At 32.9% G+C, this 15,853-nt stretch overlaps 1 protein-coding gene across 1 annotated transcript; it reads left to right on the top strand.

Moving 5' to 3' along the window:
• Positions 1-1,855: 1,855 nt before the first annotated feature.
• Positions 1,856-10,421, top strand: LOC127721853 (perlucin-like protein). The gene is made up of 6 exons (XM_052228658.1): positions 1,856-1,941; positions 2,803-2,943; positions 3,615-3,706; positions 4,841-4,931; positions 8,898-9,112; positions 9,672-10,421. The coding sequence occupies exons 2-6, from the start codon at positions 2,805-2,807 to the stop codon at positions 9,693-9,695; spliced, it is 561 nt and encodes a 186-aa protein (XP_052084618.1). The 5' UTR covers positions 1,856-1,941; positions 2,803-2,804; the 3' UTR covers positions 9,696-10,421.
• Positions 10,422-15,853: the final 5,432 nt, after the last annotated feature.

Raw genomic sequence — 15,853 nt, 5'->3', positions numbered from 1 at the left:
GAATTAATTCAACCAACTCCATGTCAAATTTGGTTAAACATTCGTTTTAAATAGAAATAATTTTTCTAACAGTGTGCTTATACTAAATTGCCTTACGTTTATAAAAGCTGCGAATAAATAAAACATCAAAAATCTGTAATCAACACAACCTCCCTATCAGAGTACAAGCCATCAATACGATAGCAAACCAACGCCTTTTACAACAGGACTTCATTAGTATACAGATGTTTATACAATTTGTGAAACTTATTACAAATACTCATTACCCAATAGATCGTCACCAACATCCAGATGTGTATACAATTTGTGTAACTGAAACAGATTTTAAAACATAGATCGTCACCAATATACATAGGTTATACACTTTGTGAAGCTGATTGTCAATACCATTTACAACATAGTTTATCACCAATATACAGATGTTTATATAAGTTGTGAAGCGGATTGCAAATGAAATTATTAAAGACTATCACATATACAGTGTATACATATGAACATCTAATTCAATATATTGTATAATGTGATAACATTGTTATAATGTTTGAAATTTTTTTGGCGATTATTCTTGTAACCGGGGATGATGTCAGATGCTCAAGAAGGGTCAGCGATTTCTGTTCAACAAGTGACACCTGCCTAGGTGCTTTTCCTTAATTAGATTAATGAGTCATATCCAGTAATTAGGCATATATCAGATAATAGTGGATTTATAAATGTCTCATTTCTAACTCTTAGAATCACAAAGTTAAAAACATGTAAAAACCATTGTACATGTAAATTATACAAAACTTGACCGAACGTGAACGTTTGAAATGAAATAAGGTTTCCTATAACTGTACGATGGATAAACAAGACTTTCATTGTTTGACAACACAGACATTGAAAAATAAAGAACAAATTACACAACATTGAAAGCATAAATAATACAAGTCTCCTTTTATTAAAACTAGGGGAATTCGTAGGTGTTCAGAAAGGGTGTGAAGTTTCTGGCCAACTGGAAGCACTCGTGATGCTACCATGATTACCGTTTTAAAGTATAAATTTTGTCATCTTCATATTACCACAATCGAGAAAAAAAGAAAGGATTGTGGCAAGGAGAAATAAAACATATCAATTACCATTTGTGACTTACATGGTACCTGAGGGTCAAACAAATCCTGATGGCGTCCTGAAAACATTCGAATGTTTCCATTTATAGGATCTTTGATTTAAATTATCATGCAAGCAGCATCAATTTATCATGGAAATACAATCACTAGAATATTGTATGAACTGCAAAATGCAATTCGATAGAACATAAGCAAAGCATTGTCTTAGTTTTTTTTTTTTTTATTATTTTCACTTCTTGGCGGCTTTTTTGAAATTTTCTGCCATTTTGAAAAAAATTTAAAAGTCTAATATAACGTCATGACTTACTAGAAACGTTGGATTACCTTTTATGTTTTTAAAAGATTTGGTTTAAATATTATTTGCTTTTAATTAGACATTTAGACTGATTGGCAGACATCTTGAAAATGGCCGTCATATTTGATTTTTCAGAGTGGGTCCATGCTTTTATCATCAAACCCACAATTCTTCTACAAATATGCACGAATCAGGTGGACTATCAAGAGAAAATGGGAAAAAATCGTGGACGAATAAATGACGATGTGAATAAAATAATTGTTCAATTATTTGCAAATTTATTTGAACTCAAAGCATTGAAAGCAAAAATAATGAAAATATTCTTAATCAACTCCTATTCAAAATATCTTTTAATTTGACCTGAAAATGCTCATGACATATCTACGCATTTTTGTTGTGTTTTCATTTTATCCGGATGATACTGTGTCGTTCTTCCGTACATGTACACCAACCGGAAAATACTTTACTACGAATAGACAAACGTTGTTTTACGTGGAAGTCTTCTTTAACACGAAGAGGCGCTTGTGATACGTAAACAAGGTAAATCAGTTATTTATCTAGAAATTTTACAATTTAGTAAAATCAATCAAAAAGAAAATTAAAAAAGAGGTAAGTAAACATAAAACACAAACATTCAATAGTCTTATTGTTTCGTTGGATACATGTATCACTAACGTTTACATTTTAACTCCTTTAATTTTTAATAAATAACATAACATTCACAAATAAACAGAGCAGGTATGCTCATTTAAATTTGTTTTTTGACTATATGTAGTTGTTAAGAGAATATTTCTTGAAGGATTCTACAATTATGAAAAAAATTCTCAAAAACTCACTCTTTAAAATTTATATTTATAATAATTCAACATGAAATCAAGTTATATTGCAAATATGCTTAAGGCAATTTTAAATGTTGATTTTAGTTCAAGCTGTATTAATGGATGGTGCAAATGGAGATGATTTGAAAAAAAAAACATATCTGTAGTAACTTTCAAATGGGTAAAAAAAATCGAAGACTATGAAAAATATTAAGAATGTGAGATTGACAAAAGGAACCTTAGCACAACGTATGTTTGTAGACTGTTGTTTGTCTATTCCTCGTTTTTTTAGTTTTGTGCCATGAATTTGCCAGTCACTTTTCAACTTATGAGTTTGATCCTCTCATTTGTAGCTGTCTCATCTTTTTAACCCTTATTTAAAAAAATATCATAAGACACGATATGTATAGTAAAATATATGCTTAACAGAGTTACGTCTTTAAAGGATAAACAAAAAAACATTCTTGAAAAGTTAATATGCATCAAACAGTTTGAACGTGCGGCGACCTTTCTAAGAACTATAATTTTTAATTATAAACGGAAATCTTTATTTTCGATTTCAAGTATTTTTTATTTTTTGAAGAGATGTTACTGCTAACAATCATCGTGGTAATAGCTTCCGCAAATGCTGATATATGTCTTACAGAGTCGAAACATGCACAGTGGAGAACTAATTTAGAATACATTGAACAAAAAGTGAAAGATTTAGAATTGGATCTCAAAGGTAATTGTTTTTTTTTTTTTCCTCAATTTAGTCATATCATAATGTTTTTGTTGTACTATCGTCAATAACCCGATAAATTGGTTTATTATATTGTGTTACAATTATGTTCAGTTGGATTATTTTCAACATAAGTACCTATGTTGTTGAGCACAGAAAGCTTACGAGACTAAATTCCAACATTTAAATATACAAATTTTCAAACATGGAACATCTGTGTTGTATTACGGTTGACATAGTCGCATAATATTCAAACGTTGAAACTCTAGGATATTTATACATTGTTATATACCGAGTCGCACTATTACAAATCCATAATTCCAAAGTTAGAATTACAAGAAAGATACAACCAATTTAGAATTGCAATGTTGCAATTTTGATCCTTTTTGGCATTCTATAATTTTAACAACAAAATTTTAAATAAAAATAAAAGAAAAACCAATAGCCGATACAACTGTTAAACAAATTCAATTAATTTTAAACGTGTTTCCTTTGTGGCAGGTGTTGGGTAAATGTTATGCTTTATGAAATGTAGATTTTCTCGCTGTGTTGAAGACCCATTGGTTGACTTGATCTGTTTTCTGCTCTATGGTCTGGTTATTGTCTCTTTGACACATTTCCCGTTTCCATTCTCAATTTTATTATAAAAAATGTGTTTCTTTCTATTTCATTAGATCATGCCAGCACCTGTAAGTTAGGATGGGAACAGTTAAACAAACACTGTTATTATTTCAGCAATGATGAAAGGACCTGGTTTGAAGCGGAGGTATTGTTTTCGTGTCTTTTACGCAAACACAACATTCAGTAATTAAATTGTACATGTTTCTGGACAAGTTTTCAATAAGTGGGCTTCTCTTCGTTTTGTGAATGTGCGTTTAATCGACGGGTATGATTATATTCAGATTATGAGAGGATGCATACGTGATTATCACAGAATGTTGCATGTTAAGAGATTCTTTTACTTAAAAAAGTAATAATCTGCTGAACCCCCCGCCTCCAAAAAACAATGTGTCAATGAAATATTAATTCAAAGTTTATATACTTTCAAGGTGACATTCTTAAGACGCACTTCTAAAATATGTAATGTAAAAGTATAGATACAGTTAGTATCAATTCTAACCTCACTTAAAATATAACCAAAGAACCTTTCTAAAAAAAAGTCTGTAAAACAGTTTCATATAGAAGTGGTTCGACCCTAGAACACTTTTGAACAGTTCTAACCAAGAAAATATTCTAACGTTCTATCATCTAACCGTTTTGAAATTTTTTTGTAATTGCTACAATTATTTTTTTTTTATATAGTTTTAAGACTGACAAAGTTGTTACAAGAGCGTGAAAAAATCTACATTGTGATACTTAACAATATGTATCATCACATAAGTTTGTATATATCAGGTTAACTTGGGTATAACAACACTGCTCCTAGAAAAAAGATGGTTAATATGCCATCCAAATATTCTACCTATAATAAACACCTAAAAGCTCCAAGACCTGTTTAATTGTCTTTCTAAGGCTAATTAGTGCTAGCATCTTTTTTTTAGTAATAACAGAAATATTCTCATTGCATAAGCATAAAGATGAGATATTTTGTTAGAAATAAGTACAAACATGGATATCTAAGACTGTAATTATTTTCTTACATTTAATCCTTTTTATTTAAAATAGGGACATTCCATTTAACTACGCCAGTTTTCAATCATGTTAAGAGAGATGCTCTTTTTAACGTCAATTCGATCTGGTAGAACTGTTCAAAAATGTTTATGAACGAACTGTCCAAATCTAGTCTTGGGCTATGGCTAAACTGACAGAATCTGTTCTAGTGTAGAGAGTGAAGATAAGATTCCAACTCTCGATACAGATATCATTTTGTTTTATCAAATCAGATACTTTTGAATTTCAGAGATACTGCAGAGCTCAAAATGCATTCCTTGCATACATAAAAGATGTAACTGAAAACAATTGGATACATTCCAACCTGATCAACATGAATGGTAAACATAATATTGAAGGGGACTCGGTGGCCGAGTGGTCTAAGTAGTTACAACTGTAATCACTAGCCAGTCAACACTGAGGTTGTGAGTTCGAACCCCGCTCGTGCGGGTGCACTCGACTCCAATCTTAATTGACTAGGTTTGTCAGTTTTCCTATCGTAGGTCAGTGGTTTTCTCCGGGCACTCCGGCTTCCTCCACCAATAAAAACTGGCCGCCACGAAATAGCCCAAAAGCGGTGCTTAAAAGTGGCGTTAAAACATCAAAAAATCAAATCAAATCAAATCATAATATTGAATACTCTATCACAACCAGGAATGAATAAACATGTATATATGTAGAAACAAAACAACGGAACAATATAGTAATACACATTAGGAGATGTGATATGATTGCAAATTAGACAATTATCCACCAGAGATCAAATAACGTTGGTGTATGAAGTTATGTAGGTCCTTGTACGGCATTCAAATCCCATGCGTATTTACCTTTCTTTCAGATGTTATAAGAGTAATAAAGTAGATAGTGTCAATGAGAGTCTTTAATATTATTAGTTACATGGTGTGTTAGTGACCTAACACGGTATATATGGGGTCAGTAAATTCCATATGGGGTGAGAGCGAAGCTCGAATCCCCATATGGAATTTACTGACCCAATATATGTCGTATTAGATCACTAGCACACCGTGTAACGAATTTATCTTACCGACTATCGTCACATGTGGTACTTTGACTAGCGACCTATCAAAGTGATTTTAAAGTCTTCAATACTTAGTATTAAGATCCTACTTCCATTTGTCTATACAGAAAACAAATGCCCACAATAACAACTTTTTAGCTTTAAATTTGTTTTATGAATTTATTTCAATCGTTCATTACATGTATCAATTTCTTCCTCTGTTGAAACCTTTCAGATTTTGTTTTTGTTTTGAAAGGAAAGTAACTCCTTAATGCCAACAATAACAACGTGTTAGCTTTAATTATGTTTTATGAATTTATTTCAATCTTTCATCATCAAATTCTTCGTCTGTTGAAACCTTTCAGATTTTTCCTCAACACCGTGTTGTTTTTATAAAGGGTCGTACCATCTTTTTTGTTTTGAAAGGGAAGTAACTCCTTACTAACCCCATATGGTAACCAACCATGTATGGTAACTTACCCTATATTTTTTAGGACACCCTATATCAAATATACATAGTCACCACGTGTAGTCCTTTAACCAATCATATCTTTATAAATCTATAAGAGGTAAGATAAATAATGATACATATTTAACTTTATATGGGTATTCCATTTTTTTTTTATTATGATTTGAAAATAGCACAATACTTACATTTTGACAAAGAATCAAATAGTTCTGATATCGTATGTATATATCTCCATACTAAATCAAAGGAATTATGCAAACAAATCATGTATCTTAAAACAGAATCTGAAGAATTTTTTTTTTTTTTTAATTATTTTCTTTTTTCTATAAAAAAATATGTTTAAGTAAAAAGTACCTATACATGAATATTCACCAACTTTACGTGTATTGAGATTTAGATTGATTATATCTAGCTTGTTTCAAATTTGCACGTTTCGTGTCTTTTGAACACTGGATAATTGTAACGTATGTAAGAGACGTATTCTAATTTCCTAAAAAATAAGTACAAAAGATACAAATAAACTGACTGCATTTGTGAATGTACAATTAAGTTTCGTAGCAGTTGTTTTATAATTGATTAAATCTCTCTCTCTCTCTCTCTCTCTCTCTCTCTCTCTCTCTCTCTCTCACACACACACACACACACACACACATACAGATATTGATATCTTGCAAACTATTCCTTTTAATGGGATGAAAGCTGTTTCTCTAGATTATATCGAGGGTTTTTTGTCTTATTGTTTCAGTATTAAAAGAGGGGCGAAAGATACCAGAGGGACAATCAAACTCATAGATCGAAAATAACTGACAACGCCATGGCTAAAAAATAAAAAGACAAACAGACAAATAATAGTACACAAGACACAACATAGAAAACTAAAGACTAAGCAACACGAACCCCACAAAAAACTGGGGGCGATCTCAGGTGCTCCGGAAGGGTAAGCATATCCTGCTCCACATGTGGCAACCGTCGTGTTGCTCGTGTTATTACAAATCCGGTAAATAGTCTAATTCGGTAGGTCACATTCGTGGTGAAAAAGGAAGTGGATTGTAATTACCCTGATTACGACATAAGGAACATATTCGATATCATCTGTGAAACGGTTATTCCATAACGGTCAACCAACTCGTGATGGCGTCCGTAAAATTTACGAAGGGATGATTTCAACTTCATCATTTGGAACTCTTGGTTTAATAGCAACCCCCTAACAAGGAAATCATGATAAGAAATACAATCCCGGAATATCGTATCAAATGGCAGATATATACTCCGTATGCAGGCGCTGCTGGAATGTTGCTACATAGAAATGGAAAGTTCACAATTGGGAATCAGATATCATCTCTTTTGTCGTAAAGTTTGTTTTCAACCGATCCTCCTTGTCAATTATTAGATGTAAGTCAAGATATGAGGCAGACTCAACCTTATCTGTTGTATCCTTTATCTCAAGTTCGATTGGATAGATGCGTTCAATATTAATTAAATTATATAGTGCGAGAACATCATCTATATAGCGGAAAGTAAAGTTAAAGGATATTGCTAACTTCTTATCTTTCTTCCTAAGAAGTTCCTGTATGAAGTCAGCCTTATAATAATAAAGAAACAAGTCAGCAAGAAGAGGGGCACAATTGGTTCCTATTGGAATGCCGACAGTCTGTTGAAAAAACATGTCCTCCCAACGTAACAACTATGTTGTCAATCAAGAAATCAAGCATCTTGATAATGTCAGTTTCAGAGAATTTTTTTTTAATCAGAGTGATTCTTTTCAAAGTAGGATTTATCCCTCCCAAAGACAAGATACTTGTATCAACGTTCGCCATTTTTTTTTATGAAACAAAGCAATACCAACTCTTTCAATTTGTCTTTCAGTTTGGAATGGGAAATACTTGTGTAAAGTGTAGAAAAGTCAATTGTTTTAATACTATTGCAAGATGAGAGTGTGTAAGATTGTATGTACTCTAAAAGATATTTGGATTTTTTTAGTATCCACATCTGATTCACGCCACCTCTAGAATAGGCAGTTTCACAATTACTTTGAAACCCGGCTTTGATTGCTGATAAAATAGATGTTAATAATATAGAAAAAGGTTTCGTGGAGCACTTGGAAGACCTAGCAATATACCGTTGTTTGTAGGGACACTTATGTAGTGTAGGTATCCAATACAGTGATGGAAGATCCAGTTCTTCATCTTTGGTTGAAATTCCAAAGGAACATAGAACAGACCTATGATTATCCAGGATTTCCTCTTTGGTAAGTCTCGTGAGGGTATATGTTGAGTTTCCAAGTGAATTATCAATACCTAATTCATCTATCAAGCAGTTTATGTAATGAGATTTTCACACAAAAACGATGTTGTTTGGGGCTTAATCGGCGGGGTCAACAACGTATTTGTCATGGAGGTAGGACGAGTGTTTTGCAACATTTGGGTCTTTAAAGATTAACGTAGCATGGGTATTGATAGACCCTTTTAGTTTCTCAATTCTTATTAGTATCAACGACCGCACAGCCTAAATCCATTCGGAAAGAGTATCTACGTCTTCTTTCTCGCGTTTAGCCCGTTGCCTGGCGTAATCCAAGACCGAATCCAACAGTATTTTGAAGTGGTATTTCCAATTGATGGATTTAGGCTCACGATATTTCGGACCTTTGGATAACACATTTTCCAGGGAAGTGTTATTGACAATGTTGAGGTCTCCGGTAGTAACGTGGCCAGCCGGATTATATGTGAGTTGGGAACTAGCACAGGTATATTAAATGTTAGTATACTTTGATATTAAGCAGTTATTTCAAATCTTTATCGAAAAAAAAAATGTCATCTTTAGGTACTGACCTTCTATGGATAGGAGCAACCGACTGTGATACAGGAATTTGGATCTGGTCATATGATTACGTACCTTTGACCTACTCTAATTGGAATACCGGGGAACCGAATAACCATAGAGGTCAAGGCGAAAACTGTTGTCATATTTATGACACTGGAAAATGGAATGATATTATGTGCAGTCGTAAACTAAAATTTGTCTGCAAGCGACATGTAGTAAGTAATGAGTATACAAAAATTGAAATATGTCATTTAAGTCAATACTCTCAATTATGAATTTGAAGCGTGTGTACTTTCTAGTTCATAAATCATGAATTAAGATGAGATTTTAGTTCTAGCATTGTATTTGTCAAGGAGAAAACATAGATATACATTTACATGATGTACGTAGCCGAACTTTTACTTTAAATATTTGTATCAAAGACAAAAACTCATACAAACCTTATTTTTTTTACTTTATGTAACTACCTTTTCTGTCTAGAATAACTTTTATATGTTCATAAAGTTGATTTGTGACACCGTTATTAACGCACTATTATAGTTGTGTAAGAATCGAAATGTAGTGTTTGTAATCTAAAATGCTTGTATGTTTGCTACAACTTGATCGGAAGTACCTAGTGAATCATGTCAAAATATGAACGATTTATATTACCCAGCTTAACAAATTAAAAATTAAACTAAAGTACAACCAAAGACAACACTGATAATTTAAAGCATTTTTGAATACTACATTATATAACAAGTATTCTTCTTTTGTTTTTGTTTTTTATTTTAGAATACCCACTGTGATCAGCATTAAATAGAAAGGAGATACATTCAGGAAAATGAAAGTTTTTATGGAGTTTTTAAATAAACGTAGTGATCATTTACCATAGAAAGTTTATGATAAAATAGGTCTTCCGGAATATGTATCTTTAATTTATACATTGTTCTCGTAAATTAATATATCACGTTGATACAATTGCAAGTCTATTATTTCATTTTAAAGTGGGCATGCATTATGACAAATCGTCTAACGCTAAGCTTGAATCTGTTTCCATTTCAAGTTGTCCTTTGAATTCGAAGTTTACATAGAAGTTATAACAGACAAACTCGTAAAACGATGAAATAAAAGTGCAATCATTTTGAGGGGATAATAGACTATCAAAGATTAACTTAATTTGAATGTGTTAAAAATGTTGTTCATGTTTTTAATCATTTTATTAATGGTCAAAGAAATAACAGTTTGACTATAAAAATACATCACTTAAGATTTTCTTAAAAGCAAAAGCTGCATTACACTTCAGTCTGGTACCACAATAAACATTGTTTTACTCTGTTGAAGATCAAACAAAACAACCACGAAAGATGCAACATTCAACTGAAGATAATCGTTTGGTTAAAAGTGAAATTATGGGTAAGGCGACGATAATTTTATCGTCTACTAGTTCCTCTTTATATCATTACATTGACTGTTTGTATAAAACATGATTGTTTATGCGCCATTCAAAGATTGTAATATATCTATTAAATTCTGCAAAGGCTATATATACTCAATGTTTCACAAGACTCGTTTAGACGCAAAGCTCTGCTAGCAATAACCAAAATGGCAATTTATAACACGTTTATGCTAGCGAACACTTTCAGCCTAACTTCTGATTTGATGATTCATAACTGTTGATGATTTATTATACAGCAGCTGATGCAAGTATGCCAATATGTGTTGGTTGGATGCTGAGATTTTCAACAAACGTTTCGCAATACATATTTTATTACAATTTAAACGTCCACTGACCTTAAATGTATTTATATTTGTCCATCAAATGTTATTAATCGTTAAATTGATCAACAATCTATTAGACTTTTTACTGGTTTGGACAAATTTTGTCTACATCATCCGGAGAGGGGATACCTGAAATGAAAAGAAAATAATTCATCTGTAATTTAAATATAAAATATTAGAAAAGAGAGGCGAAAAATACCAGAGGGACATTCAAACTCATAAGTCGAAAATCAACTGACAACGCCATGGCTAAAAAAAGAAAAAGACCAACAGTCAAAAACTGGTACACAAAACACAACATAGAAAACTAAAGACTTTGGATCATGTAATTCATAAAGTAAGTTAAAACCCTATTAAAAAGACTCTCCTCATCAGCAAACCAGTTTGAACAACATCGTCTCATCATCTAAAAGCAAAAATTTGAACACTATCATATCAGGAAGTGGTATTGCAACCATTCACGACTTTGTCAAAAGCTATAGATAAATGAATGATATACTAAGTATCACAGAAGGTTTGTCTTTTGATGAAAATATTCAGGGATATCAAGTACATGAATACGAACCCAAAACTGGAGCGTCCTTAAGCACTCCAGGTGCTGAAATAAGAATCAACATCGAAACCCAAGATCTGTTTGTCCATCAGTCTGAGAGTTATCTTTTGGTGGAAAGACGACTTCTTAAAAACGACGACACAGCGTATGCCGATGCAAATCTGGTATCTTTTGTCAACAATGGTATTATGTATCTCTTCAAAAACATCGGTTATAAACTGTCCGTCAAGAGATTGAATACATCGATGATTCAAATATAGCAACTACTATCTTGGATTGTTGACGTTTCCCGACGACTTTAGCAAATCGCAAGGTCTCAACCATTTGTGTTACAAAGATTTTACGACTGACGCCGAGGCTGATAACACTGCTTTTGCAGCTAGACATCGTTACATCATCGCAAAGCCTATAACCAAAGGAATGTTTTCATTCTTCATACCTTTAAAACACATCTTTGGTTTCGCAGAGGAATATGACAAGATCGCGTATGGATTCAAACACGAACTCACACTCGTCCGAGACTCTTATGCAAACGCAGTGTTAAGAGCAGCAGCGGCAGATCCAGCAGAGATATTATTACGTAAACTATCCTGGTTCGTTCCTCATGTGGTCCCCACCGATGAAAACAAGATGAAACTATACAAAACAATCCAAAGCAGAAATAAACTCAACTTTGGTTTCCGCATGAGGCAGTGCGATTCCATATCAGTTCCCCAAAGTAGAGAATTCACTTGGCGATTATCTGCCAAGAGTGGACGATAGAAGCCTAGATACATCATCGTTGCCTTCCAAACCGATAAAAGTAAACGATCAAACTCATAACGCAGCCGTGTTTAATTACTGTCGATTACAATATATCAATGTCACTCTGAATGTTCAACGTTATCCAGCAGTAGACTTTAACACTTTCTTTACCCAGTATTAAGTATCTAAGGTGTACAATGTAGTCGCCGACTTTCGTTAAAACTTCTTCAACATGGATGATATCGTTAGCAATAGTAACATTAATCCTTCTAACCTTATAGACCTATACCCTTTGTTCTTCATCGGTTTGAGTCACCAGTCTGAAAGATTGAAAGAGTCTGCGGTTGACATTAAAATCAGAGCAGAATTCGGGCACAATGAACCAGCGAACACCGAAGCCTTTGCACTGCTTATCTCAGATAGAGTTCTGTAGTTCGAGTCTTATAGAACCAAAATGAACGTTGTGTTCTAAAGTATATATAAATGGATAATAACTTGTTAAAATACAGTACCTAGAGAAGGGTTCTCTTTCACTGTGTCTTTTAATAATAACAAACTCGATACCCGGTTCAATCCGCCCATTCACTTAATAAATGGAAAGAGTTATGAAATGGCTCTGGTAAACCTGCAGACTTACTACTCTTTCCCAAATATTCATGCAAACATGCAAATTAAACCCTGAAGATGACTTAGTGTTTTGTCCTATAGACAAGCATTACCAATCTACGTATTGTAAGTATCGGAGTAACATTACTGTTAAAAATTACCAGTTCATTGAGGACAACACGCATGAATACACGTTTGTTAAAAGTAAATCGTTATTGTTAGACATGTTTAAACAAATCAGTGACCCGGATGAACCTGAACCTTGTCGTGCTAGTCATCGTTCTGTTTTAAGTGTGTTTGGAGGTACAATGGGGTATGGTGAATTTAAAAAACTGTTAAAAACTGAAAAGTATTACATGCAACGTGCTTTAGTATCAAAACCACTTCAACATGAGTATGATGTTGTAAAAAATCATCAACTCCTTTGATAAATTGAAATAAGCAAAAAACGTTATTTTGGGGAATTGGACCAAATTCCTAACAAGTAAATCTTTGTAAGAAATAAATAAATGAATTATCATACTTATGGTTTGAATTTAACACAAGGTCAAGCAAACAAATTGCAAATGCAATCAAGAATAGTTGTCCTGTTAGTGTTCGTTTATCGCATGATAATATAACGGGGGAAGATAAGATGTTGCTCACACTCAGCGACAAAAACAAAAGATTGACAAGTTGTCAAAAAGTGGTATGGTTATGGAGTTAAGTGTAAAACAATTCAAACAAAACGTGCAAAAAGAAGGTGGATTCTTACCCAAGTTGGTCGGTTTAGCTATGAGAGCACTTCCCATGGAAGCAAAGAGTGTACTCCCCGCTTTGGGAGCGGGTGCATTGAGGGGTTAAGGTAGTGCTGCCATGAGAAAAGCCATTGGGTCTGGTCTCTACCTTAAATGTGGAGGTTATGTGTGTTGTGTAAAAGCTCGTGGTAAAGGTCTACATCTCACCCCAGGTCAACTCCCTTCTACCTATACTTCTGTACTTAAAACATGGTAAACAGTTTTATGAAGGTTAGGGGTCAATTCTAGGTCCTAAGAGTCCCTTCAAAAACACTCCTCTGTTTGGGATGCTTCTTGACGTACACTCCAACTAGCAAACGTATCGAGAAGATACATTTCGATCCGTTGAAATCCTTCTAGAGGTAGAAATGCTTAAATACACCACAATTCTAAGAACATACAACACACAAGATATGATTTCCAGGAACCTATTTTGGTTTAAATGTCATTTGTACTACCAGTGCACTCAGTACAGCTGCCAAAGGAACCGGAACCATCGCTTGCATTCCTTTAAGTTCACTAGCGGTCATTAATTTGTTTGGAATGATAGGATTAACGGTATTATCCAAACGTATTAACGTACTAACAAAAAAACGTCAAAAACGTCAAAAACATAATGATACCGTACACCTAATTAGAATGTCTACATCTAAGATTGAGGATGCAGTTAGTATAGCTTTGGATGATTATGACATTAGTGACATAGAGTTTACAGATATTGTTACATGCTTAGACTCTTACTACAATGAAAAACAACACCTAAGAATGATCTTACTACGTTTACCTCATTATTTTTTTTAGCCTAAAAGAATAACAAAAACATATACATGTATATATGTATATAATAACCACTTGTGTTGGTTAGTAGTTTAACTGTTTCTAGGATTAAAGAATTAATAAAGTTTCCACCTTTTTTATGTTAGCAAATAACTGTGGTATTTATGACCGGTTTTCATGATTTCTTTTATACCTGTACTCACTACAAATTGTCCTTCTAAATCCTAATTATTCAAAAATCCACTACTAGCCCACACTTTCACACTTTCACCCGTTTAATTTTTTAATGTAAACATTTTTGCTTCACAATGCTTTGTAAATACATTTTTAATATTCTTAATCAAATAACCTTCTATTTGTGGTATATCACGCCAATTCAATATTGTTTCATTTCTAATGTTTTATGAATGTTTTATAATTTGGGAAATCGTTTTTCCATCATGCTTATACTATCGATCCTCATTTTTTTAAAGTATAATTTTTGTTTTAAATTTTTTAATATCTCTCACTCCTCTTTGAAAATCACAAATTAAGTCAAAATCCATTTTCACCTAAATTTCTGCATGTTGGGTAGAACTGACAATTCTATACTACTTGAACCTTTCACAGAAATATTTCATTTCATCTTACATGAAACAGTTCCATCAAATATATATTTTTATCTTTAAAACCTTCTGATATAAATATGCTGTAGTTCCAAACGTTATAATTATATGTGGTATAAGTAAGATTCCACATTTCAAACAACAATAGATTTCCCGTTTTTCTCACTTGATATTCAAATACTTTTAATAAGGTTAAAAAACTAAAAATCCACACTTTCATATATATGCGTTTTATTAAAATATACTTTTTTACTCATTTGGTCTTTTTGAAAATGTTGTTTGTGCTGTATTTAGACCCCTCTACCAAGAAATTTGTTTTGCATGCACACGTATAAAAATTGCGGTTTTTATCCAACGCAATCATAGGTTTGAACGTTGTTTTCAATTTAGACTTGTTTATATTTTTTTCGTTTGGGCTTGTATTATATTTGCCTCGGGTTTATATGATCCGTTCATCCTATGTTGACTCTTTCAAAATTCAAGAGTCTATCCTAAATTAAGGTAAATTATATGGCCTTCCAAATACCGTTTCGATTCCTAACATCACTGAAGAGACATTAATTGTCGAAATCCGGATATGGTGTACCAATTTTGGACCTCATGTTTGCGGAATATCATCTTTTCCGCAAGTTTACTGATTTCTGTTTGGTAATAAATTAATAATAAGATCTATTTTGTTACATCTGGTGATCTGTTTATTTTGCAATCGCCAATGGCAGTCAGCACGGTTTAAGAACATCAGTTGTTCGACCTGCTAGTCAAATGCGTTTTGTTAAAATATACTTTTTCACTCATTTGGTCTTTTGGAAAATGTTGTTTGTGCTGTATTTAGACCCCTCTACAAAGATATTTGTTTTGCATGCACACGTATAAAAAGTGCGGTTTTTATCCAACGCAATCATAGGTTTGAACGTTGTTTTCAATTTAGACTTGTTTATATTTTTTCATTTGGGCTTGTATTATATTTGCCTCGGGTTTATATGATCCGTTCATCCTATGTTGACTCTTTCAAAATTCAAGAGTCTATCCTAAATTAAGGTAAATTATATGGCCTTCCAAATACCGTTTCGATTCCTAACATCACTGAAGAGACATTAATTGTCGAAATCCGGATATGGTGTACCAATTTTGGAC

This window comes from Mytilus californianus, unplaced genomic scaffold (genome assembly GCF_021869535.1).
Source record: "Mytilus californianus isolate M0D057914Y unplaced genomic scaffold, xbMytCali1.0.p SCAF_12, whole genome shotgun sequence".
Classification (NCBI taxonomy): Eukaryota; Metazoa; Mollusca; class Bivalvia; order Mytilida; family Mytilidae; genus Mytilus; species Mytilus californianus.
This window is presented reverse-complemented; position numbering and strand designations above follow the sequence as displayed.

Excerpts from the sequence above, each read along its gene's own strand:
- LOC127721853 (XM_052228658.1), top strand. The coding sequence starts at position 2,805 with ATGTTACTGCTAACAATCATCGTGGTAATAGCTTCCGCAAATGCTGAT. Across the intron at positions 2,944-3,614 it reads TTTAGAATTGGATCTCAAAG|ATCATGCCAGCACCTGTAAG; the intron begins GTAATTGTTTTT and ends CTATTTCATTAG. Across the intron at positions 9,113-9,671 it reads TTGTCTGCAAGCGACATGTA|AATACCCACTGTGATCAGCA; the intron begins GTAAGTAATGAG and ends TTTTTATTTTAG.